Source organism: Lissotriton helveticus, chromosome 8 (genome assembly GCF_964261635.1).
Source record: "Lissotriton helveticus chromosome 8, aLisHel1.1, whole genome shotgun sequence".
In the NCBI taxonomy this organism is placed as follows: Eukaryota; Metazoa; Chordata; class Amphibia; order Caudata; family Salamandridae; genus Lissotriton; species Lissotriton helveticus.
In genome coordinates, this window is record NC_136069.1 from 1,571,353,106 (window position 1) to 1,571,379,935 (window position 26,830).

The following is a 26,830-nucleotide window of genomic DNA, read 5'->3' on the forward strand; positions in this document are numbered from 1 at the left end:
CAAGATCCCTCGGCCCTGTTGGCTACGTTTAACTCCATTTTGGAAAAAACGCTTGATGTAACTATACCGATGAAAAAATAGCAATTCGGACACCCGCGACTGTCTGCCCCCTGGTATTCAGGCGATCTTAATAATAAAAAGTCACCATGCAAAGCGTTAGAACAACGCTGGAGGAGTACAAAAAACACTGCTGACAAACTAGCCTACAAATCTTCCCTATCTCATTACCACCAACTCATCAAATTGGCCAGATGTTCTTACCTCCGCACCCAAATCGAACAAGCGGAAAATTCTGCCAAAGCACTTTTTAACATAGTTAAGGATTTTTCCTCTCCCCCAGCATGTAAACAGTCACCGCTACAATCTCAACCACTATGTGACTCTATAGCAAATTTCTTCCAGGATAAAATCGAAACAATTTATGCTAAGTTCTCTACTGTGAGCCCGGTCATCCCGGGTCCCACTACAACCAGTGGCAACCATCTGACATCTATTACCGGTCACCTCAATCAGTTTGAAGCCATCTCGATTGAGGATATAAATAACTTACTCCTGGCTGTGAAATCAGGCTCCCCAGCGGATCAATGCCCTCCGAGTACTATGGCCATTCTCTCCCCCACCTGTGCCCCTCTAATACAAAAATGTTTTAACTCCTCCATTCACACGGGCTTTATTCCATCCACCTGGAAGTAAGCTTTTGTGCGCCCCATTCTAAAGAAACCATCTGCAGACCCTCAGGTGCTAGGTAACTATATACCTGGTGGCCGGAAGAACTTGGTCCTGCCCCTGCCCCTGCCCCCAAAGACATGGTTAAGAACCTAGGTGTCAGAATTGATCGCAAACTAACCCTTTAGACGCATGCCAACAATACTGCGGGCTCATGCTTCTACATCCTTGGCCTCCTTAGAAGGATTTTCCCCCTTTTACCTTCATTCACCAAGAAAACGTTAATGCAAGCATTAGTTCTAAGTAGACTTAACTACTGTAATGCCCTCTTATTTTCAGCTAACGAAGCCTCTATAAACAAACTTCAGGTGGTGCAGAATACGGCCGCCCGTCTAACTACCGACGCCCCCGCTAAATCACCCTCGGTACCCCTCCTGAACCAACTCCACTGGCTTCCAGTAAGAAAGAGGGTCAAATTTAAAATAGGTTGTATTATCTATAAAGCCCTCAATGGCCAAGGCCCCTCGTATCTTTCGAGCAAACTTGCCTCATACTCCCCTTCACGGGCACTTAGATCCAGCTCCAAGCTTTTGCTCAGCACCCCCAGGGTTAGAAAGTCGCGCAGGGGAGGCAAAGCATTTTCTTACCTTGCCTCTGTTTTCTGGAACAAATTGCCCTTTCATCTACGTAATTGTCAGAATCTGCCCCAATTCAGAAAGCTGCTAAAAACCCATCTTTTCTAATTTTTTTGTTCTCTGATGTTCTCTGCCGTCCCAAGCGCCGAGATACCCTCATGGGTGATTCAGCGCTATACAAACCAATAAACTTCAACTTCAACCAATATCTTTGCTGCCACTGTTGGGTAAAACGCTAGAATCATCCATAAATAAACAACTCAGCCAGTATTTGGAACATAATAACATCCTTGACCCTTCTCAGTCGGGCCTTTGCCCGGCTTTAGCACAGAAACAGCCATTTTGGCTGTTACAGACTCGCTACGACTCACCCTCGATGCCGGAGGATCCATGATACTGATCCTGTTAGATCTCTCCGCTGCTTTTGACACCATATCCCATCAATTGCTGGCGGAGAAACTACAGGAGTGCGGCATAGGGGGTGTGGCTCTACAGCGGCTAAGTAATTTTCTTACGGACAGATGCAAAACTACTATCCTTGGTTCCTTTGCATCTCAAAAGCTCTTGCAAGCCAAGGGTGTGCCTCAGGGCTCGTGTCTGAGCCCGACGCTCTTCAATGTATATATGGCCCTCCTAGCTAAAATTGTGCAATCTTTTGGCTACGAGATAGTCTCATACGCCGACGATACACAACTGCTATTTCCGATAGGCTCCAATTGCATGGATGAGAAACCTCGGTTCTCAGGAGGAATGCTGGCTATTTCGGAGTGGATGAGGGAACGTTGTCTCCAGCTCAACCCGGGGAAAACAGAGCTTATGCTCCTGGGTAGAGCTGCTCACGCCTGGTCAGTCGTTTGGTGGCCAACAGAGTTGGGCGCCGCCCCCACCCCCTCTCCCTCAGTTAAAAGTTTGAGAATCCAATTGGACCATAAACTTTCCATGAAAGATAATATCAAGTCCATATCAGGGTCATGCTATTACAGCCTCCGTCTGCTACTCAAAATACTCCCCTATCTACCATTAGAACACCGCAGAACCGTAGTCCAGGCTTTGGTCATGAGTAGGCTTGACTATGGGAATGCTTTGCTGGCCGAAGTAGGAGATACAGCGCTAACTAAACTGCAGGTGATCCAAAATACTGCAGCCAGGATCTCCATCTCTCCCCCTGCTTCGAGAACTACACTGGCTTCCAGTGAAAAAGAGAGTTTTTTTCAAAATCTGCTGTCTCTCCTTTAAAGCCCTCAAAGGGGTAGGCTCCCGTTACCTACAAAATAAGCTGTACAAGCAGACGTCTGAATGTAATCTAATATCAAATTCACTAGCCCTCCTGAGGGTCCCGCGCATCCGTCTGAGCCGCACAGGAGGTAGAGCTTTTTCATACGTTGCCCCAAAATTCTGGAACTCGCTACCTGAGGCTCTGCGTAACTCAGCATCTCTCCTGACCTTCAGGAAACAATTAAAAACCTTCCTGTTTTAACGTAATGTGCCACTTGAGAATTTACTTTCCTGATCCGCCCTATGTTATTCCCCAGGTTAAGCGCTGAGATGCCCCTGGGTGATTCACGCGCTATACAAGAAACCATTAACATAACATAACATAGCAATTGGGTCCTCGTCAGAAGAAGTCACTCCCCCAGATCAGCTCTTCTCAGCATGGATGACAAATGGAACATACCCCATCCCAAAGTGGTCATTTTTAGGTCTCGCCTGTCGATGCGCATGCGCATCGAGCAAGCGAGACTATAGGGGCTCATCCACTCTTTATCCACACTGCAAGGAATCGTGGCGATTCCTTGCAGTGCCCGTGACTTTTAAGGTCAATGCGCATGCGCATTAAGCTTATGCGCATGCGCATTGACCTTAAAAGTCACGGGCGCGTGCATGTCCGTCTTTGTTTACCCGCACCGCCCCCTCCCGCCGTGCCTCCCCTACTCTCCTCCCCCCTCCTCCTCTCCTCCCCTGCCTGCCTGCCGCTAGCCTTGTTTCCAATTATTTCTACACGCAGGCTCCATATCCAGTAGCGCTGCCTGTAAATATCGCGAGCGTTCCTCAGTCCGCCACTGCGGCTGTCCAGGTAAATAAATACAAAATGGTTGCTTGGGCGGGATCGTTAATGGGGCTGCATAGTACAGCCTGCATCTCTCCAATCCATGCATCTCTCCCCTTACCCAGTCTTCGGTTTCCAAACACGCCTCTACTGGTGCTTGCTTTTACTATTGTGCCGAAGATTATTGTGTCGCCGATTTCACGAAGCGCCTTCTGATTTGTTTTTAAGGGTCAGCATTCTAGTGTTGCCTGCTGTACCAGCACGCACGCACCATAGAGTCTGGCACTGCGTAGACTTGAATGCCCTGATCACGTGACCCGGAAATACCGAGCAATCTGGTTTGGCGCGCTCTGGCTTACCTATTTAAAAATAATCGGCCAAGACAAGCCCGTGTACACATCGAGGGAAGCGGGCAGACACTTTTGGTACCAGCGGCATGTAAGTAACCCTCCAGATTTTCCAGCTTGCTAATCTCCATTTTACTTTGAGGACATAGTGCGAAGCCGCATCACTCAGTTAAATTACCCGCTATTCGTTAACACCCTATCTTGGATGTATTTGAGTATATGATCTAGCTGCACTTATTGTTTGCGCCACGTCCCCACCACATTCCACTGCTTTACAAATATTGTGTTAATCTCCTGTTGATTTGGTTCAAAATCAATTGGCGCTCCAATCTTATTAGTGATCTGGTCAATATTCCTCGGTGTTGTGCCTCGTTTTATTAACCAGCGTGCGTTAGAGGGGTGTTTCAGTCTGCCGTGACAGCTGGTGTTGTGTGTTTTCGTTATCAGGGTCAATAGTACTTACTATCGACAATGGTTGTAATTTAAACAGTCTATAAGCAGTCCTCTGAAGTCATTAGATGTAGCTCACTCACCCTCACCCACACTCACCCTCACTCACCCTCAACCCCTCACTCACACTCACCCTCACTCACCCTCACTCACCCTCACTCACCCTCACTCACCCTCACCCACACTCACCCTCACTCACCCTCACCCTCACTCACCCTCAACCCCTCACTCACCCTCACTCACCCTCAACCCCTCACCTACCCTCACTCACCCTCAACCCCTCACCTACCCTCACCCTCACTCACCCTCAACCCCTCACCCTCACCCTCACTCACCCTCAACACCTCACCCTCACTCACCCTCAACACCTCACCCTCACTCACCCTCAACCCCTCACCCTCAACCCCTCACTCACCCTCACTCTCACTCATCCTCACTCACCCTCAACCCCTCACCCTCACTCACCCTCACTCACCCTCAACCCCTCACTCACACTCACCCTCACTCACCCTCACTCACCCTCACTCACCCTCAACCCCTCACCCTCACTCACCCTCACCCACACTCACCCTCACCCACACTCACCCTCACCCTCACTCACCCTCACCCTCACTCACCCTCAACCCCTCACTCACCCTCACTCACCCTCAACCCCTCACTCACCCTCACCCTCACTCACCCTCAACACCTCACCCTCACTCACCCTCAACCCCTCACCCTCACTCACCCTCACCCTCACCTTCACTCACCCTCACTCACCCTCACCTTCACTCACCCTCAACCCCTCACCCTCACTCACCCTCAACGCCTCACCCTCAACCCCTCACCCACCTTCACTCACCCTCACTCACCCTCACCCACCCTCAACCCCTCATCCTCACTCACCCTCAACCCCTCACCCACCCTCAACCCCTCACCCCCACTCACCCCCACTCACCCTCAACCCCTCACCCTCAACCCCTCACCCTCACTCACCCTCACTCACCCTCAACCCCTCGCCCACCCTCAACCCCTCACCCTCAATCACTCACCCACACTCACCCACACTCACCCTCACTCACCCTCACTCACCTTCACCCTCACTCACCTTCACCCTCACTCACCCTCAACCCCTCACCCTCACTCACCCCCACTCACCCTCAACCCCTCACCCTCAACCCCTCACCCTCCCTCACCCTCATTCACCCTCAACCCCTCACCCTCACTCACCCTCAACCCCTCACCCTCACTCACCCTCAACCCCTCACCCTCAATCCCTCACCCTCACCCACACTCACCCACACTCACCCACACTCACCCTCACTCACACTCACACTCACCCACCCTCACTCACCCTCACCCACCCTCACTCACCCTCACTCACCCTCACTCACCCTCACTCACCCTCACTCACCCTCAACCTCATGCTAAAGATTTACAAAAAAAACCATTAACAATTCTAAAAGCACTAACTCTAATGCTGCGAGACCTATTGCATTTCTAATGCTTGTTAGCAAATGTCTTTTATATTGTCCAGTCTATCATTAACAAGAGCTGGAAGCTGTGCCATGGCACAAATGTTCCATCCTTTTGTCCACCACAGTGGGCTCAGAGGAGGGGTGAGCCGCTTCCAAGTAAGGGCTACAGTGATGCATGAAGCGCAAAGTAAGTGTGTCAGTAGCCTACCAGACAGCGTGGGTAGAGGGTAAATACTATGGCCACCCACATCTAAAAAAGAGAATCACAACAGGGTGTAACAGGAGATTAATATCTGTGATCGATCAAATAAGGCATAGCACCTGCCCTCCCTTCGATAAGCCTGTATGCGAACATACGTTCACCATATATGTTATGTTATGTTACGGGGTATTTGTAGAGCGCGCGGCTACTCCTGGGAGTGTCCCGGCGCTCTGTTAATGTAATATAATATAATATAATATAATATAATATAATATAATATAATATAATATAATTCCCGCTCCTCACAGCATTTCCAACACAGCTCCGGGATCCCAGACATAGCTTCGGTTTTACAGGGGTGAAGTTGCATTTGGTAATGATTTAATAGGTGTTCTCCTTATTTTGTGAGTAAATTGATGATTTTGCTGCTCTCAGCCTTATATTAAGCCATGTCTTCTCTTGTATCTCAATGCCCAAATATTTTTACAAAGCTGCCACATGAGTGTTTCTTACTGAGGTCCATGTTAATGATCAATATATAAACTGAGCCGATCCCCTTTTTTGTCCGACTCTTTGAGAAGATTGCCTATAGAATTGTTTAATCCCCAGAGACTTTCTATTTGATACCCCTCTTTGCTTACCCAGTGCAACAGTTGGATAAGTTGATAGAGAAAGAGGCTATACCAAGTGTACATCCTCTATGCAGGCATGCCCACTTATAGTCTCATGTGCCCTCTGGTAAACGTCCTTCAGACCGAAGCCGGAATCCCGCAGTGCCTTTGCAGCACCGCAAAAAGAACAAACGTGTCTTTAGTATGCATTTGTTCAGCACGCAAGTCGTTATTACGCCTTGCCTTAGGAGGGGTGCATTGGTGGAATGGTGTCGGATTTAAAGTCTAAAACCTTCCCTACTGTTGCGCATACTGGAGTTGAAATAGTAATTTCACCTATTGCAAAATCCAGTGCTCCCCGAATGCAAATCTAACACCTTCCCTACTGTTGCGCATACTGGAGTTGGAATAGTAATTTCTCCTATTGCAAAATCCAGTGCCCCCCTAAGGCAAGTCGTTATAACGACTTGCGTGTTGAACGAATGCGTACTAATGACACATTAGTTCTAATGACGGCGCTGTAAATGCACAGCGTGATTCCGGCTAGCAGAATACCGTCACACATTTGTGCCCTCCATCAGAAAATAAGTTCCCAGCATGGGGCAGAATACTAAGACTGCCAGCTGATGAATTCTGGGTAAGAAATAGCAGCTGTGGAATCTGGTTTGGAAGTTATGGTGGACATACGGGAAGTCAACATTTGTAGGTTTTGAAAAAATATTTTTTTGTACTATGGCCCAGTAATCTAATTATATGGACATGGAAGATAGAGGCTTACAATGTGGAAATCGTTGTCTAATGAGTAGTCACAGACTCAAATGCAGTGCGATTGTCGTCATGTCTTCTTTTGGCATTATCTAGGGCTTTATGCGGATGTGACTATTCCAGTCTAGTGCAGGTCACAACCGTGTGGCACATATGTAGTATGGCACATTAGGAATACCTAGGCCCCCATCCAGTGGACACCTATATAACAACAACCTCAAATCCCTAAGGGTTCTGCCACCTTCAGCGAATAACTGTAGTGTATTCTGTGTGGGTTGTATTGTAGTCTTGGGGAAACTAGAGTCTGGAACACATAGAGAAGGCGTGGAAGGAAAGGCATCTTTCTGCTTGTGATCTTGCCTTCTTTTGTACAAGGTGTGTAAGAGGGTGGTGCATTACAATGGTACAGGTCCTTGGGTGAGGCAGTAAGATTGATATCTGTATAATGTATACAGTCTGTAGACCAACTGAAACCGTTGTCTGCAGTGTGTTGGGACTGTCTGTGGGGTCCGCAACATCTAAGCTCTATGATTTGGAGGAATTCACTTAGAAACCTGATATTGGTGTTATGGAATGTCCGAAAGAACGACTGTACGAGAACAATCTGGATAGATCAAAAAGTACAGATTATCGTCTGCAAATCCTACTAATGGCCATTCCTCGTTTGAATACTGACGAGGTCTGTGTTAGTAGTTATTTTTTGTATCAGTGGCTCAATCGTTAGGGCACCACTGCCTCTAACCCCTAGTCAGGAGAATCTGTACTGGGACCTTACCATTTGCCTTTCTCATATCTGAGGGAGATTTAAAGATAGCCTAAATATACATCTTATTCAGCCAAGGTCAAATTTATTCAGCATCATGAAAAGATACCTCCAGTCAACTATAGGGAGCATCTTCTCCACATCCAGTGACAGACAGGAGTTGGAGGTTGAGGATTTCACTGACTGGTGGCTCCAGCTTCAAGGTGTTAGCAGCAGGAGTGGTTTCAAGGAATAACATGAACTTTGTGTTTTGCATTTGATTCTCTTCGTTGATTTACTCAGTGTCTGTGTGAGGTTTTATTACTTGACTGTGTGAAATGTAAGGAAGAAAAAAGCAAGACCTAAGACACAATTTGAACCACATGAGGGATAAGAAAGAGCACGGACGAAATTAAAGAATGGGGGATAAGATTAGAAAAAAAGAGAAAAAATGAAAAAGGTGGAAAGTAAAGAAGAGAAAACCGAAAATTAAGATCAGAGGATAATGACATGAATAAAAGAACCAAACATGACGATCTAAAAGAAATTAAAAAAAAAGAATAAAACACAAAAATACGAAGGCAAGACACAGAAGAATGCAATGAAGCATGGAAGGGCAAGGTTATATGAAAAAGACAAAGGTAGAAAATGAAAAAAACAAATGGGAATGTAAAAACAAAATGGAAAAAAGATAAATATGTATTACATTTATAATTACCAAAGTGAAACATGAAATAAGTAAGCGTGGCAAAATAGTGGGAAAAGAAAATTGAATAGGGTTGCACAATATAGGGAAAGAATTGGGTAGGGTGTATTTTATGTCTTCTATACTTTTAAGATTTACTGTGTTTAAATCAAATAAAGTATTTTCTTCTCACTAGGGTGGTATAAAATTAGATATGCAAAAGAAGAACGAGGGCGTAATAGAAAAGTAAGAATTAGTATTAAATGTGAAAGAAAAAGAATGTAGGGTACCAAAAGGGTAAAGAAATAAATAGATTGGCATTATAGAAGGGTAGTTGGAAGGGAAGAACAGTATACTAGCAGAACAAAAAGAAAAACGTGGGTGGTATAAACGAATTGAAAGAAGAAAGAAGGAAATTAGCATAATGAAGGGAAAACAAGATAGGGATGATGGTATAATGGGAAAAGGAGAAGGAAGGTAGGTAGTTTATAAGAGCGCAAATTCGAAGGGAAGGTGTGGCATGTTGGAGGTAAAAGCAGAAGGAGAAAAGATAACATTATTGTAAACAGCCAGAAGGAGGGTGATGTTAGAGATGGTGAATGGAGGAAGGTAGTATAATAGATCCGAAAGATGAGGAAGGAAGGGCAGTAATGGAGGGCGAAGATGAACAATACATGGAAAATAAAGAGCGAAGGAAAGAGTTGAGGTTTGCATAGTAGATGGGAACACATGGTGGTATGACAGAGGGAAAGTTGTAAGGCCGGGTGGTATGCTGGTATAATAAAGGGGAACAATGAAGAAGGAAGTGTAGAATAACATATAATAAAGGAGAAAGGAGGGGAGTGGCATACAATATGCAAAAAAAGGAGAAGGGAGAGAAAGTAGAAAAAGGGAACGTGGCATAATAAGGGAAGAAGAAGTGAGAGGCTGGCATAAGGCAGGAAAAGATAAAGTGTGGAGGGTGGTACAGAAGAGAAGAGTGGCAGGAAAATGTGCTGTACAGAAAGAAAGGATGACAGTGGGTGAAAAAAAACCTAGAAAAGCTTTGGTGTAGAGAGCGAGGTGGGAGACAGAGGGACGTGAAAGGCAATGTAGACAAACTATAACATGTTTCATTTTTCTCAAACAGACCACAAACGTGAGCTGCTACAGAATAAAGTGCCCAGCTGTTCACTGCGTGAATACCGTCACTGACCCCCATCAATGCTGCCCAAGGTGTGTGGGTAAGTTGCATTCCTGACTGACATCCCTAGCCATCTCTGTCACGTGCTGCAGGGACAGAGGAGCTGTGACCCCGGGCGGTACCCTGATGCTCGCAGTGCGTGTCCAAGCACTTAACTCTGCCACGCCAATCAGCAGCGGCTAGGTGTTTGTGTTAGCAGCCGTCGTGCTGCTGCAGAGCTGTCATCGCGCCCTTGTCCCCCCCGCTTCCGCTACAATCACCGCCACTTGGCGAGCTTCCCGGTAACACGAGCTCCCCTCCTTCTCAAAACAATCCTCAGGGTGTTTGGTGCTAGCTGTCAGCATGTAGGAGCCGCCATACTGGCGCGTTGAGAAAGATACGAGACTACTGGGCCCTGAGTGACGGCTCAGCCTATTGCAGCCAGCCCGTGATCTTGAGCGAGGTTGGGACTGACCAGTACTTTAAACGGGCAGACATTATCAGGTACTTGGGGCCTCATTTATGAAAAGTGACGCATCGCTGCGTGAAAACAGCGATACGTCACTTTTCATTGCATCCTCCTTGCGACACCAATGATGCTTCATATTTACAGTATGACGCATCATGTCGCAAGGAGCACATACGTCAGTATTTCTGACGTATCTGTAGGTGCAAAAGTGACGCATTGCTGGAGTGTGTCACAAAAGTGACGCAACTCCAGCAATGCGCCCTTTCACATGGGGCAAGCCCCATGTGAAAGGGCCTGCGTCAGTCTTACGCCTGCTGTGAGGCAGGCGTAAGATTTTTACGCAACGGCGTCCTAGAAGTGACGCAGTGAAATCTCATAGATTTCACAGCGTCACTTCTATGAGGTTTTTTGCGGGGGAACGCCCCCCCTGCATACATAATACCTGACACAGGTATAATGTAGCGCAGGGGTGTACAGAGTGACGCATCTGCTTAGAAGCGTCACTTTGTAAATAGTGCGCAACAGGAGGCATGTTTTATGCCACCGATGCGTCACAAAAAGTGACGCATCGGAAGCGCAAAACTGACGCACGGCCTCATAAATGAGGCCTTCAGTACCTATACTTCTTTAATTCGGAAGGGATAGTATCGGCACATCTCAGCACTACTCCAAAGCTTTTAATGGAGAGTACAGGCACACCTCATTTGCAAACAGGTTCTCTGGGACAAGGTGTACCTACCTGCACGTCCATATTTCCATTTCCAACCCTGAGTATCACCCCTAGTAGGAAGGAGAGATAAGAGACTACAATGATTAAAAAAAGTATGAGGAACAAGAGTAGTGGCAATGCAGGGGTAAGCAAAGGGCCAAGTCTGCAGTGTTGTGATTTCAGTTTTCTATCTGTAGGGTGGGACAATTCTGATAGGACTAACCATTGAAAAAACGCACTGCTCTTTGCTCAACCTTATTTTTTCATAAATTTGATTGTTTTTAGTTCTGGTGTAGGACCTTCTGGACCTTTTCATTTTAGTAAAAAAAAAAGAAATTATTTATATATATTTCTATATTCACTAAGAAAAACAAAGTTTAGAGGGACGTTATAGTTAGGTTCAGATTTTACACGCACAAAACCATAGAAATTCAACAGTTATTGTTATACTTAACTGAAAAACTATAACTCATGCCCTAAGGTAACTATAACTCGTTCTGTCGCCGTGCACAGTTTTCTCATCATTAATTTTATTACAAATGTTGTAGTTATATTATGAATGATGTCATACAAGATGTCATTACTGATGTGTGGGGTAAGTAGCAGTGCTTGGTGAGGGTACAAGATATAGTTACCTTGGGGCACAAGTTATATTTTCTTGAGATCTGTATAGCTATAAGTGTTGAATTTCTATGGTATTGTGCATGTAAAATCTGAACTTAACTTTAATGCCCCTCGAACCTTTGATCTTTAGTGAATTTCTGTTTCTTAAAATTCTATTTCCAAACTATAATGTCCCTGTAACCTTTGGTTGTTTCAGTGAATGTACACGTTTTTTTAAACGTTATGTAATATTTAATTACCTTTTGTTAATCCAACACCTGCCGTTCATGGGCTTCGGTTGTGTGCAGCAGGGGTTGGCCACAGGCCAGGCAGCCAACCCCCTGAAGGCAGTCAGTGCCGCGGCATGCATGGCCTTCGGCCGTGCATGGCGGGGGTTGGATGCAGGGCCTGGACTGTATCCAAACCCCCATAAGTACGGCCTTTGGCCTCGTGCAACAGGGTTTGGCCTTAAAGTCTGCAGCCAGCTTCTTGTACCCACCGTACTGCAGGGCCTGGCCGCAGGCACCTAACTCTGCCGTGGATATGTGAGTGCCTGTCTGGGTATGTGAATGGGTGTGTAAGTGTCTGTGTGGGTCTGTGAGTGGGTGTGTGATTGTCTGCGTGTGTCTATGAGTGGATGTGTGAGTGCCTGTGTGGGTCTGTGAGTGGGTGTGTGAATGTCTATGTGGATCTGTGAGTAGGTGTGTTAGTGCCTGTGTGGGTGTGTGAGTGGATGTGTGAGTGTCTGTGTGGGGCTGTAAATGGGTATGTGAATCACTCTCTGGGTCTGTGAGTGGGTGTTTGAGTGTCTGTGTGGGTCTGTGAGTGGATGTGTGAGTGTGTGTGGGTATTGGGGTGGGTGTGTGAGTCTCCGTGGGGCTGTGAGTGGGTGTGTGAGTTTCTCTGGGGGTCTGTGAGTGGGTGTGTGAGTGCCAGTGTGGGTCTGTGAATAGGTGTGTCAGTTCCTGTGTGGGTCGGTGCATGGATGTGGGATTGTATTTGTGGGTCTGTAAGTGGGTGTGTGAGTAGCTGTGTGGTCTGTGTGTGGGTTTGTGAATGGGTCTGTGAGCGCCTGTGCGGATCTATGAGTGCCAGTGTGTGTCTGTGAGTACTTTTTTTTTATTGCAGTAAGATTTGCGGATTTGTCACAGCTTCTTACGGGGGCCGCACTGAGCTCTGCAGCGAATCCGCATATCCCTGCATGTGAAAACAAAACAGTTTAAAGGCCATTTCTTGACATTTTCAGGCCCCTCTGTGACCCCACTAACATACCCATGGGGTCAGGCTACCTCTACCCTGACCCCTTCAATAACTATGTACTCATTTTGAAAACCCGGTACCGTGCCCCGATATATAAAATACACACAATAGATGGTCTCCATGCCACTGGAGTCAAGCTATCCTGGCTGATGAGGGGTGAAACACTGAAACCAGTCCTAGGATGCTTGTTTCCAGTCCAGTGAGGACCAGGCTTGGCAGTTCGGGCTGGACTGTTCCCATTGGGAACAGGGTCAACTCTGATTTTCATATGGCGGGGTTCAAATTGGAATGGCATGGGGAGCAAAAAAACAATGGATTTAGGCCCAGATCTCTGTACTGGGGTGAATATATGACATTGTTGTGCATTCTGTCCATCAATAGTTCTTTTTGCAAATATATAAAATGGCAGCCACAACTTTCCAGTCAGGTTATGGCCAGTCAATCATGACATTGCTGTTAGCATGTGGATTCGCGAAGCACCTCGGTGGATCCGTGGAAAGTTTGCATCCCTAGATATCTATATTTCTTTTTACTTTAATAACTTTGAAACTACTGAACGGATTTGCACTAAATCACAAAAAATTGCTTTTTCTGGACTAAGACCTAGCTTTCTGCCAAATTTGGTGTAATTCCATCCAGCAGTTCGGGCTGTAGTCGTATCTAAAATTCCTATGGGAAATTGCATAGGGAAAATGCATTTTGGGACCCCCCATTTTTCTTGGTTTCGGCCTTACAGACCACCACGAAACTTTCACCACTGCAGCTGAACTCAGGTACTTACTATTTTTGAAAAGTTTGTGAAGATCTGTCAAACGGCGATAAAGTTATTGGAAAAACAAAAAACGCTTTTCCTAGGAAAACTAGGCCCTAACTATAAGTACCTACAGCCGACCTCTGGTAGGTAATATATAAATATATATTTGTATATATTTCTACTGACTTTTGCGTATTAGTGCAACAAATCCGCCGACATCGAGAGGGTGCTGGTCAAGTTTCTTTTTATTTTAAAGTGATATTTGTTCTGAGCAAGGCTGCCTGGCAGCCAAAACATGTTAGCGGGAGCACAAATTTTACTTTAAAATAAAAAGAAACTTGAGCAGCACCCTCTCGATGTCAACGGATTTGTTGCGCTAATACGCCGACACGCCCATCGATAAGGAGCACAGCTGCGGGCAGCAGCTGTGGATAAACGGAAGATATGTATATATATATATATATACATATATATTTTCAGTGAGAAAAACAAAGGTTAAAGTTTAGTTATAGTTAGGAAGACCTATTTTCCCTATACAAACAATGTTTAAACTGCACAAACTTAAAAAATTCTAAAGATATAGTTTTAACTTTCATTTACAATGTATCCATCACCGTCAAATTATTATAATTAGCGGACCTTCTGACACATTCTTTTCAGCTCACTGACCAGAAAACACTAACTATAACTGGCCACTCAACCTTGCACTGTGTTGTGATAAATAATTGCATTTGTGAAGTTATAAGTTTTGTTATGATTGCTATGATTTCATACGCTAATAGTGATGTAGTATGCAAGGGTATAAACAGTGCATGGAAAAGGCATGAGTTATAGTTAATGTAGTGTGGTGAGTGAGATGACAAGACTGTGTTTGGAGGGGCACGATATAGTAATTTGAAAGTGGTGCGTAAATTATAAATTGAAATTATAATGATAACTTTACAATTTTCAATGTTTGTGTATTTCAAGTTGGGTTTGTATTGAAAGAATGCAAAAGGTATTTTTAACTATAAATGATCAATAAGCTTTGTTTTTTCATTGTATGTTAATGTTTTTTATTAATAAAAATGTGTTTCAAATCGCAGTGTCATAGATTGGAGTATTGTAGAGTGGAGTCAAGTAAAGTGGAGTGACGTAGTGTCCAGTGGAGTAAAGTGTAACACAGTGGAGAGGGGTGGGGTATCGTATGGTGGAGTTAAGTATCGTAGAGTGTAGCAGCATGTTGTACAGTGGAGTGGCGTGTCGAACAGAGAGCTGAGTGTTGCACAGTGGAGTGTCATCGACTTGAGTGTCATGAAATGGAGTGTGGTGGAGTGGAATGTCATTGAGTAGCATGTCATAGAGTTGAATAGAGTCTAGCAGAGTGTTGTATAGTGTAGTGGCATAGAGTGGAGTGTCATAAAGATCAGTGTTGTCAAGTGTAGTGTCATGCAGAATGGTGGTGGAGAGTCCCGTACAGTGTAGTGTTTTGCAGTAGAGTATCATTATTTGTGAGAACACAATGCATGGTAGAGTGGCGAGCTATAGTAAGTGTTGTCTGGTTAGCAAGCTGAAAAGAGTGTGTAACAAGATCCTTTAATAATTGATTTGTATATGGAAAATAGGTTTTCCTAATTATAACTAAGTTTTAACCTTTGATTTCTTTTCATTGAATTCTAATGTTTTTAAAAATTTGCAATAAAAATGTGTTTAAAGTGGAGAATTGTTATGTGGAGTGTCATTAACTACAGTGGAGGAGAGTGTTTTAAAGTCTATTGTCATAGACTGGATTATTGTAGATTGGAATTGAGTGGAGTACAGTACAGTGTAGTGGCATATCGTATAGTGTTATATAGTGTAGTGGCATGGTGCCTCATATAGTGGAGTCAAGTATTGTAGACTGGAGCAGCAAGTTGGGCAGTTGAATGGCATGTTGAACAGTAGAGTAGGGTGTTGTAGACTGTCATACAGTGAAGTAGAGTGTTTTAGAGTGGAGTAGGGTGAAGTAGAGTGCCATAGAGTGGAGTATCATCAAGTGGAGTGTCGTAGAGTACAGTGGAGAAGAATGTCATAGAGTGGAGTGTCTTGTCATCTAGTGGCGTGGCGTATTGTAGAGAGAAATTGAGTGGTTTGTTGTTGAGAGTCGTACATTTTAGTACAATGGCATAGAGTAGATGGGCACAGAGTGGAGTACAGTGCCATAGAGTGTGGTGCAGTGTTGTAGAGTGGAGTTGCATACAGTGGAGTAGAGTGTCGGACAGTAGAGTGGAGTAGAACGGAGTATAGTACAGTGGAGTAAAGTGAGATAACGTGTAGTAGAGTGAAGTATGGTGGAGTGGACTATATTGGAGTGGGGTCGTGTAGAGTGGAGTAAAGTGCCATTGAATGGCATCTTGTAGACTATAGTGGCATGGAGTGCAGTAGAGGAGAGTGGGGTAGCATACAGTTGATTTAAGTGCCATAAATTGGAGTACTGTGTTGTACATTAGAGTGCAGTGGAGTGTTGTACAGTATTGGAAAGTGATGTAGACTATAGTAGAGTTGAATGGCTTACAGTCTAGTTGATTTTTGTAGAGTGGAGTGGTGTACAGTACAGTGTTGAAGAGTGTGGTAGAGTGGATTGGCCTACAGTGTTATGGAATACATTGGCATGGAGTGGCTTAGAGTGGAGTAGTAGAGTACTTCAGAGTAGAGATGCTTACTGTGGACTAGAGTATCATAGAGTAGAGTGTTGTAGCATAGAGTGGAATAGAGTTCAGTGGAATACTGTACAGTAAAGTGCAGAAGAGTGGAGTGGCATAGAGTGGCATAGAGTGGAATATTGTTGAGTTGAGTTGAGTGGCGTAGAATGGAGTAAGGTACAGCGGATTAGCGTAGAGTGGTGTGGCATGCATTAAAGTTGTGTAGCATAGAGTTGAGAAAACTGTTATAAATTGGAGTGACGTCTCATACAGTACAGTGGAGTGCTATGTCATACAGAGTTGGAAACTGTTGTAGAGTGGAGTAGAGTGTTGAACAATAGAGTGTATGGTCATCAAGCTAAGTGCAAATTTGGATAGTGGAGTGTATGGGGACAGAGTGGAGCAGAGTTTAGTAGAGATAGAGTGTATGGTCATCGAGCTAAGTGCAAATTTGGATAGTGGAGTGTATGGGGACAGAGTGGAGCAGAGTTTAGTAGAGTGGCATAGAGTGTAGTAGAGGTTTGTAGAGTGGAGTGGAGTGGCGTAGAGTGGAGTAGCATAAAGTGGAATATCGTACAGTGGAGAAGCTTAGACTGGAGTGGCGTACAGTGAAGTGGCATAGGGTGGAATAGCGTATAGTGTAGTAGCATACAGTGAAGTGCTTTAGAGTGGAGTGGTGTATTGTGGGGTAGGGTAGAGCGAAATACCATACAGTAGAGGGATAAGATTGAAGTTGCGTACAGTGATATTACTAGAATGGAGGGGCACACAGTGGAATAGCGTAGAGTGGAGTTCAGTGGAGTGTGTATAGTAGAATAGCATAGAGTGGGGTAGAGTGAAATAGCATATGGTGAAGTGGCGTAGAGTGGAGTGCCGTCCAGTAGACTAGCGAAGATTTGAGTGGCACACAGTGGAGTGGTGTGCACTTGAGTGTCGCAGAGTGGAGTAACATATCGTGGAGTGGCATACAGTCGAACAGTGTAGAGTGGATTGGTGTAAAGTAGAATGGTGTAGCCTGGAATAGCATATAGCGGAGTATTGTACAGTGCAGTGGTGTACAGTGAAATTGTGTAGACTAGAATGGCGTACACTGGAATGGGTTAGAGTGTAATAGCATACAGTGGACTGGCGTCCAATGGAATAGCATAGAATGGAGTGGGGTGGCATACACAGGAGTGGTGTAATGTGGAGTAGCATACACTGGAGTGGCATATAGTGGAATACCAGAGTGGAGTGGCATACAGTAAAATGGCATAGGGTGGAATAGCCTATACTGGAGTAGCGTATAGCGGAATGGCATACAGTGAAGTGGTGTACACTGAATCGTCATACAGTATAATAGCATAGAGTGGCCTTGCATACAGTGAAAGTTGTGTATAGTGTAATAGCGTAACGTGGAGTTGCTTAGAGCACAGTGTTGCACAGTGGAGTGGCATAGAGTAAAATAGTGTATAGTGGAGTAGTGCACAATGGAGTGGCATTTAATGGGGTGGTATAGATTGGAGTGGCATATACTGGTGTGGGGTAGAGTGTAAAAGCATACAATGGAGTGCTGTATTTTAAAGTGGGGTACAACCAAATAGCATAGAACAAAGTGGCTTAAGGTGAAATGCTATACTGTGGAGTGGCGTAGAGTGGAGTAAAGTGCAGTGGAGTGGCGCACATTGGAATAGCATAGAACGTAGTTGCTTATAGTGGAACAGCATAGACTGGAATAACATATACTGGTGCAACGTATAGTGGAGTGGCATACATTGGAGGGGCGTACACTAAAGAGGTGTAGAGTGGAGTTGCACACAGTGTAATAGCATAGAGTTGACTGGGGCAGAGTGGAGTTGCAAACAGTGTAATAGCGTAGAGTGGAGTGGTGTAGAGTGGTGTAGAGTGTAATAGTGTATAGTGGAGTAGCATACAGTGGAGTAGCGTACAGTGGAGTGGCATACATTGGTGTGGGCTAGAGTGTATTAGCGTACTATGAAGTGGCGTACATTGGAGTGGGGCCTTATCAAATAGAATAGAATGAAGTGGCGTACAGTGTAGTGCCATACACTGGAGTATCGTAGAGTGGAGTAGTGTACTGTGGAGTGGCATATTGTGGAATAGCGACCAATGGAGTGTTGTTGAGTGAAGTGGTATACAGTGGAATAGAGTAGAATGGAGTGGCGTAAAGCAGGATGGGGTAGAATAGAATAGCGTATAGTGGAGTAGCATCTAATGGAGTGGCCTACAGTGGAGAGACATAGACTGAAGTGGAATACAGTGTAATAGCATAGAGCGGAGTGGTGTAGAGTTGAGCCTCATACAGTGGAGAGGTGTAGAGTGGAGGGGTGGAGGGTGGAATAGCGTATAGTGGAGTGGCTACAGTGACGTGGCTTACTGATGTATGTGAAATTTAGCAGCAATGTAGATTATGGTGTGCAGAGTTACACAAAACAGGGAATTGTGCTGCCTTGCGTTTCTCCAGATTTACCAATCATTGCAGGGCTGCACATGATGGCCTTGCATTCCTTTGTCAATCTGACTTAAGTTTTGCATTGCCCATGCGACACCATGAGTGATGCAAGAGTACTGAAATCCAATAATACAGCTGGGCTTTAATTATATTTTGGGCCATGGTATACCGTGATAACTTTGCGGTATACCATGGTACATAGTGATGACAAGCTAGTCTATAATTGGGTAATAGGCTCTTTTTGAGAACGAAAAGGCAGCCATATTGTTTTTACTACACTTTGGCTTTGTTCAGTGTAAGGGCCTTAGATATATGTAGGTAGTAAGTCCCTCCTTATTACCACGTTCCTAAAGTGTTAATATGTAGGGAAATGTATTTATATATTTTGATATATTTCTAAATAAGTTTACGGCCATATACTGGGATAGTTTCACAACATTTGTGAAATTCTCTGAAAGTACCACGGTGATAGATATCACTAAGTTTAAACGCCTTATAACTTAAAAAATACTTATGCTAATTAACTGTACTACCCAGAAAGCATAATCTCTGCACCATAATGTATAATCCTAATAAATGTAATGAAAATCCAATCAGCCGTTTTTGCGCTACGTCAAATACAATAGTCTATGGAAAATGCATTGGTGGAAAAACTCGTTTTGGTACAAAAATGTACATCATCTCAAAATGTAGAAAATGCTGTAGGTCAGGAAAGTTTTAAGGTGATTCATCAACCATGAAATACTATCTGAGGAATTCCTATCTTCAGGTAAACTAATTGTAACTACAGGGCGGCACTCAAGTTAAGTCAAGTCAAGAATGCTTTATTTGACAACTTAATGCCATAGAAGTGAACATATCATACCACGGTACATTTCATTAACACATTTAAAAAAAAAAAGTTTAAAAAAGCATTCCTGATATTATCCAGACGACCGAGACCTAAAATACATATAGTACAGAAACGTTGTATAAAGTACAGGGTGCAAATGAGCAAACTCAATCAAATATGATAGTTCCCGTTTATGACATTTCTGATATCAACCAGAAGACCAAGAACTAAAGTACATACAATATAGAAACGTTGTATAAAGTGCAAGGTCTAGAGAGCAAACTCAATCAAATACAGTAGTCCCCATTTATGACATTCCTGATATCAACCAGAAGTCCGAGACCTAAGATACATACAGTACAGAGATGCTGTATAAAGTGCAAGGTGCAAAGGAGTAAACTCGATCAAAGACAATAGTCCCCGTTTAGGACACATAGTGGGCCTAAAAATAAAAACATGTAAAAACATAATGACAGTTAAAAAAAAAAACATTCTGCACCTAATGGCTCCTGTTAAAAAACTTGCAGCCTCAAACCAGGCCATGGGGGAAGATAACATTTGAAGGCCCAGTAGGGCAGGCCTGACTTGAGAAAAATGACAATCTCTGAGTAATGGGCGGCAATCAGATTTAATGGGATTTCTATCTTTTTATCTATTGTATTTGCAATGTATTTGTTTATTCGTTTACATAATCATGTGACCATAAATGTGGCTTTTAGTTCTTCATGGAGTAATTCTGAAACTTTACACATGCAGTCTACTTTATTTTTTGGGCTTCCATGATACTTTTAGTAGGGTTGTGCCAAATATGAAGCCCAAAGTGAATGAAAGCCAATCATTGTTGTTATAAAAATTAAGATTAATATTTTTTCCTAATGGCCAATTATCATGTCTATCATACTACATTGTGTAGCTCACTGCTTGGTCACTTTTCCTTTTTGTTGCACAAGAGTGCACAAGGAAGATGTTTTTGTTTGGCTTGTTGGGCACCGTTGTATTTTGTCAGCCTGAGAGCATGCAAAGAAAACTTATGTAGATTAAGATCTATTCTATTTGTAATTAATTTGTATATAGGTTTCCATTAGCATGTGACCATAAATAGGACTTTCAGTTGTTCATGTGGTAAATCTGAAACCTTACATTTGCAGTCTCGTTTATTTTTTGGGCTTCTTTGCTTCTTTTAGTAGCATTGTAGTACAAGAGCTCATTAAGTTTAGAAACCTTATAACTTAACATTTGCTTACTCTACTTAACTGTAGTACCACACAGTATCGGCTGTACCCCTAATATGTAATACTGCCAAATTTCATAAAACCTAGCTGATGGTTTTTACGCTATGTGAAATACAACAGTCTATGAAAATTGCATTGGATTTGATGCTCATTTTGGGACACCCCTTTTTTCTTTGTACCCCCTTGACCAAACGCCATGAAACTTTCAGTCCCCTCAAAATGAAATGGGGGCAGCAGTTCTGCAAAGTCTCAGGCACATTCATCAAACTGGTGCAAAGTTATAAAGGGTAAAAAAATCAAAAAAATCCCTATCTCTGGTCAGGTTAACTATAACTACAGATTGGCTACCGCCTCTCTGTAAATATATATATATTATATTCCAACCACAACCTGTCCATGAATAAACCAGGTTTTGACACAGCACAGGATAACGATTCCTTTCACCATTGACTTTTATTCCAAATCTACCGCAAAAGTGACACGTTTCATCCGAGGCACCGGCCTTTTTCACATAGCCTGGGCGCCATATTAAGCTCACTTAAATAGTAATGCACAGATTACCTGATGCATGGACATGAAAGAAACAGCAACTGCATCTTTTCTTTAAATTGTTATGTTTAAATCAACTCACTAATGCTATCCATGCCGACCCTGCTGTAATTAAAATAGCACAGCTACTGCACAAGTTGAATGCAATACTGCTTATAACTGCACTTTTCGATGTTTAGACATTGAAAACCGTTGGTTAAATACCAAACGATATATATATATATATATATTTTCCCCTAAATTATTGGCATTGAAGAGCATGGGCCTATTGAACCTTGAGGAATATAAATACCTAAAGAAAGAACATCCTATCACTCCATCAATGTATTTTATTCCCAAGGTCCACAAGAACGTTGAAAAGCCACCGGGCAGACCAATATTAGTGGCTAACAATGGATTATGAGAAAATATGTCACGCTACATTGATTTCTTTTTACAAGAGCACGTTCAAAATCTTAAGTCATTTGTACAGGACACTGGGGATTTCATCAGGAAAATTGCAGACATACAGTGGCAAGAAGGGTGGCATTTAATGGCCCTGAATGTATCCGCCCTGTACACGTGCATAAGAAACCACGATGGGCTCAAAGCTGTAGAGTACTTTTTAGCAAATAGGCCACTCAAATATGCACAACACAACAAAATGTTGATCGACATGTTGATATTTTGTTTGGAGAACAATAAGTTTATATTAAAAAAACAAATGTTCCAACAAATACAAGGGGGTAGCCATGGGGGCGGCTTCTCCCCCAGCTATGCCTGTTTATTTATGGGCTGGTGGGAGGAGCTGGTCCTCAGAAGGCAATTTGAACAGACATAAAGGAACAGTGTTGTATGTCGGCTGAGATTTATTGATGATTCGTTCATTATATGGCACGGAACGCAAAATAAAGCCCATGATTTTGTTGCACTGTTAAACAACAATGATGTTAATCTGCAATTCACTTCCAGTATCAGTGAAAGGAGTATAACTTTTTTAGATGTACAGGTCAACATAGTTAACAACAAATTGAAGGTTCCAGGACTGTCTAATCTCATCCACGATATCATCCAGGCAGGTGAGGTGAAGCTGCAGGCACCGTCCACCGGGGATAGTACTCACGTCAGTGTGCCTGCAGCACGCGAGCTCGGAGCACCGAGTTAGGGAGAAACTCCCTGCATGAAAGAGTGTCTGCACCAATCGAAGCAGGCACTCTATATTTTAAGTGGACAGAAGTAATTTAACAGAGATGGAGGCATTTGAAAAAGGCAATGATGCCGAAACCAGTCATGACATATCTGCTGTGCTGTATTAAAGAGAACAAACTTCCTGTGAACCAGTGTGGCTTGCTCCTTTCGTGAAAGGAAAGGTTTCTGGTCTTGGATATTGGAGTGTGGCCACGGGCACTTTAAAGCCCCCATTCTGAAGCAGTTCGGCAGAATATATATATATATATATATATATATTACCTACTGGCGATAGCCAGTAGGTATATATAGTTAGGATTGTTTTCCATAGGGAAATCGCAACATTCTATTGGGAATAACTTTGGCGCCGGTTGAGGAATCTTCCTGAAATTTTCCTTAACTTTGCCTCGCGGCGCTCTGCTCCTTCCCTGAAAGTTTGGGGGGGATTCGTCAAGCGGGGGCCGAGATAAAAGGGGGTCCCAAAACGTGTTTTCCCCATGTTAATTTCCATAGGGCGGTTGGACTCACTTTTAGCCCGAACGGCTGAATGGTTTTCCACCAAACTTGGCAAAATTGTAGGGACTGGTAGCCCGATGTGCCTTTGCTATGTTTCAAGATATGTGCTCCAGTGGTTTTTCCGAAAATTAACTTTGAAAAAATATATATTGGGCTACATTGGGTTATATATTGCTCGACATCGGTAATAAGATTGGATGGTTGAGCAACGTGAGGCAGTTGGTGGTGCAATTGGGCCTGAGGGATGTGTGGGCGAGTCAAATGCCACCCCCCAAACCGGTGATTAAGAAGTTATACTGGGACTGGGTTCAGGCAGAGGCAACACGCAGTGGGGTTGGGGGTTTACTCACTGAGCGGTTTTTAGAGTTTAAATGGTCTAGGAAGTTGGAACCCTTCCTCGACCTCATAGCCAAGCCTCTGGATAGAGCCCTTTATTTAAAACTCAGGTATGGGACCCTTCCGGTGCACGAGTTCACCGCGGGGTGGACTAACGCTGGTGGTCCTTCGCGCCCCTGCCCCGGGTGCGCTGCTCCAAAGGAGTCTGTGGCGCATTTACTTTTTGCCTGTCCCGCTTATAAAGTTGCCAGGAAGGTCTGGTTGAAACCAGTATGCATGGGGTTGGGTTTGAGGTGCCATAGAATGGCCCTACGAGTTCTCACCACTGACCCGTCTTCCTCTGCCATGGTATGCGGGGTGGCTAAATATCTGAGTAGTGCATGGTTGACTCGTACTAGGAGGATGAAGCTACATTCCATCCCGCCAAATAGCTAGCAGGCCCTTATTGGCAGGACGCTATGATGATGACTGGATGGATTTGAAGTCATTTTAATCATTATGTAATAATGTACTGATGAGGATTTCTTGGCTGGGGCCTCATAATAATCACCCAATGTACTGTATAATGTGCAGGTTCCAACTTTTTAACAAGGGAATTTTATCGTTGATAGTTTTTACTAATGTTTATACTGTATAAAATGTATTCTTTTATGGTGAGAATCTTACCGAATAAAGATTTATACTACTACTACTGCTATATATATATGTTAGAGCCCAAATGTAGCCCAATGTAGCCCAAAGATGACCACCAGAGACAAAAAAAAACAAATGTAGCCCAAATATCAGCCAGATGTAGCCCAACTATAGCCCAATGACAGAATGTCCCAGAGTGTTCTAAAGAACAACTAGAGCTCTAACAGTCTTACTTATGACAAAAGTATGGCACACCTGAAGTCATCTTGATTGGAACAAAGTGTTAACACTTAAAACATTTAATTTGCAAAGGAACAAAATGAGGGGGTTCATTTTGCCATAGAAATTATGATTAGTGCTGAAGAAAGAAAAATTAGGGCACATTTTGAGTGACTTCTCAAATCCTCTTATATTTCATTAAAAAAAATTCTGATATGCAGTCTCCCAAGATGGCCACCAGAGACAAAAGAGCCCAAATGTAGCCCAAATATCAGCCAGATGTAGCCCAACTATAGCCCAATGACAGAATGTCCCAGAGTGTTCTAAAGAACAACTAGAACGCTAACAGTCTTACTTATGACAAAAGTATCGCACACCTGAAGTCATCTTGATTGGAATAAAGTGGTAACACTTAATACATTTAATTTGAAAAGGAACAAAATGAGGGGTTTCATTTTGCCATAGAAATTTTATATATATATATATTCACTGAAAAAACCATAGGTTACACACCCGTTATAGTTAGGAATTAGCATTTAAAAAAACCTTTGAAATTCACTGAAAAAAACCATAGGTTTCACACCAGTTATAGTTAGCTGGAAATTTTACTCGCATAAAACCATTGAAATTCCCACGTTATAGTTAGTTGGACTCACTATAACTTGCACGCCTGCAATGCACTGCTGATGACGTCACATATTACATCACTCATGCATATATTTAAATATTTAAACATTACTCGCTAATATATGTATTCACTAAGATACACTTAATAAGCCAGTTAACCAATCAATTTTTTTTTAAAACACTGAAAAAACCATAGGTTTCAGGCCTTATATAGTTAGGAATTAGCATTTAAAAAACCTTTGAAATTCACTGAAAAAACCATAGGTTTCAGGCCTTATATAGTTAGGAATTAGCATTTAAAAAACCTTTGAAATTCACTGAAAAAACCATAGGTTTCAGGCCTTATATAGTTAGGAATCAGCATTTAAAAAACCTTTGAAATTCACTCAAAAAACCATAGGTTTCAGGCCTTATATAGTTAGGAATTAGCATTTAAAAAAACCTTTGAAATTCACTGAAAAAACCATAGGTTTCAGGAGTTATATAGTTAGGAATTAGTTTTTAAAAAAACTTTGAAATTCACTCAAAAAACTATAAGTTTTAGTGGTGTTATAGTTAGCTGGACATTTTACTCATACAAAACCAATGAAATTGCTCCTATATAGTTAGTTGTACTAACTATATTTCGCACACCCGCAATCCACTGCTGATGATGTCACATATTGGATCATTCATGACATGGTCAGTGACATCACTGATGACATCTCAAATGACATCACTGATGACATCACTGATGATATCATCCACGTGACAATCACATACACCTTTTCATACACTATTACAATTTTTCATCACTGTTTGTAAAATACAGAGTATCATATTTAAATCCATTGTCACAGCAATACAAGTATCTAAAAATCCACTCAGTGATTCATAGATGTATACACACATCTAATCACTTACCTATGGATTCACTCATACATGCTGTCAATGAACAATAGAACACTATCAAAAATACTTATACATCTATATCGACATTAAACAACAGCCTGCATCCTATTCACATATGAAGTCATCCTACTCACTTATGCAAACAATGGATCATACTTACATATTTACTTAGCAAAACACTTATACAAACACCACTTCTTTTATTCATTTAGATAGTAAGTCATACTTAGTGAATTATAAAATCATTATTACAAGTATGCAGTTATCCATACAGTCACTCACACAATCATTGTGTCTTATGTATACTTATTTATATACAACAACTGACACATACACTGCCTTTTATTTTTCTAGTTTGTTGGACCTGTACCTTTGAGAAATATGTTTGCTCATCACCACACCCATAAAGAGATTCCCTAACCCAAACTGTTAGAACCTGTAGTTTTAACTTCATATATTTACTGAATCAACTATTCACACATCTTTGGACAGTCACACCCCCCCCCACCGAACCACACACACTTTCACACTCCCATACAAATACTCAGTTAACTAATCAATAACTAATATAGACTTTCACATAGCTAGTAACCAACTGTAGAATCAGTTTACACAACAACTGACAAAGTGATACAGATATTCACACAGTTTAGTCACTATCCACTATATTTAGTGAGACATTATAAATTGGTCAAGTAAACAGTCAATTACACTGCTACTAAATCCTCCATCCAAATATTTATTTATATATATCCACTCATTCTTCAATGTAAATTGCTATATATATAATGCATATTTAAATAACGAAGCAAACCACATTCACTGGATGATGTCATCAGTGATGTCATCAGTGATGTCATTTGAGATGTCATGAATGATCTAATATGTGACATCATCAGCAGTACACCACTAAAACTTATAGTTTTTTGAGTGAATATATATATATATATATATATGTCATTTGAGATGTCATCAGTGATGTCACTGACCATGTCATGAATGATCTAATATGTGACATCATCAGCAGTGGATTGCGGGTGCGCGAAATATAGTTAGTACACCACTAAAACTTATAGTTTTTTGAGTGAATATATATATATATATATATATATATATATTATATATATATATATATATATAATATATATATAT

The 26,830-nt window shown here is 42.7% G+C and overlaps 1 protein-coding gene across 1 annotated transcript in view; it reads left to right on the forward strand.

Moving 5' to 3' along the window:
* The window catches only part of CHRDL2 (chordin like 2), a 632,837-nt gene that overhangs the window by 244,722 nt on the left and 361,285 nt on the right, over positions 1 to 26,830 (forward strand). Inside the window, exon 3 of the mRNA XM_078656250.1 lies at positions 9,737 to 9,830. Coding sequence (XP_078512376.1) covers positions 9,737 to 9,830 — 94 coding nt within the window. The remainder of the gene's footprint in view (positions 1 to 9,736; positions 9,831 to 26,830) is intronic.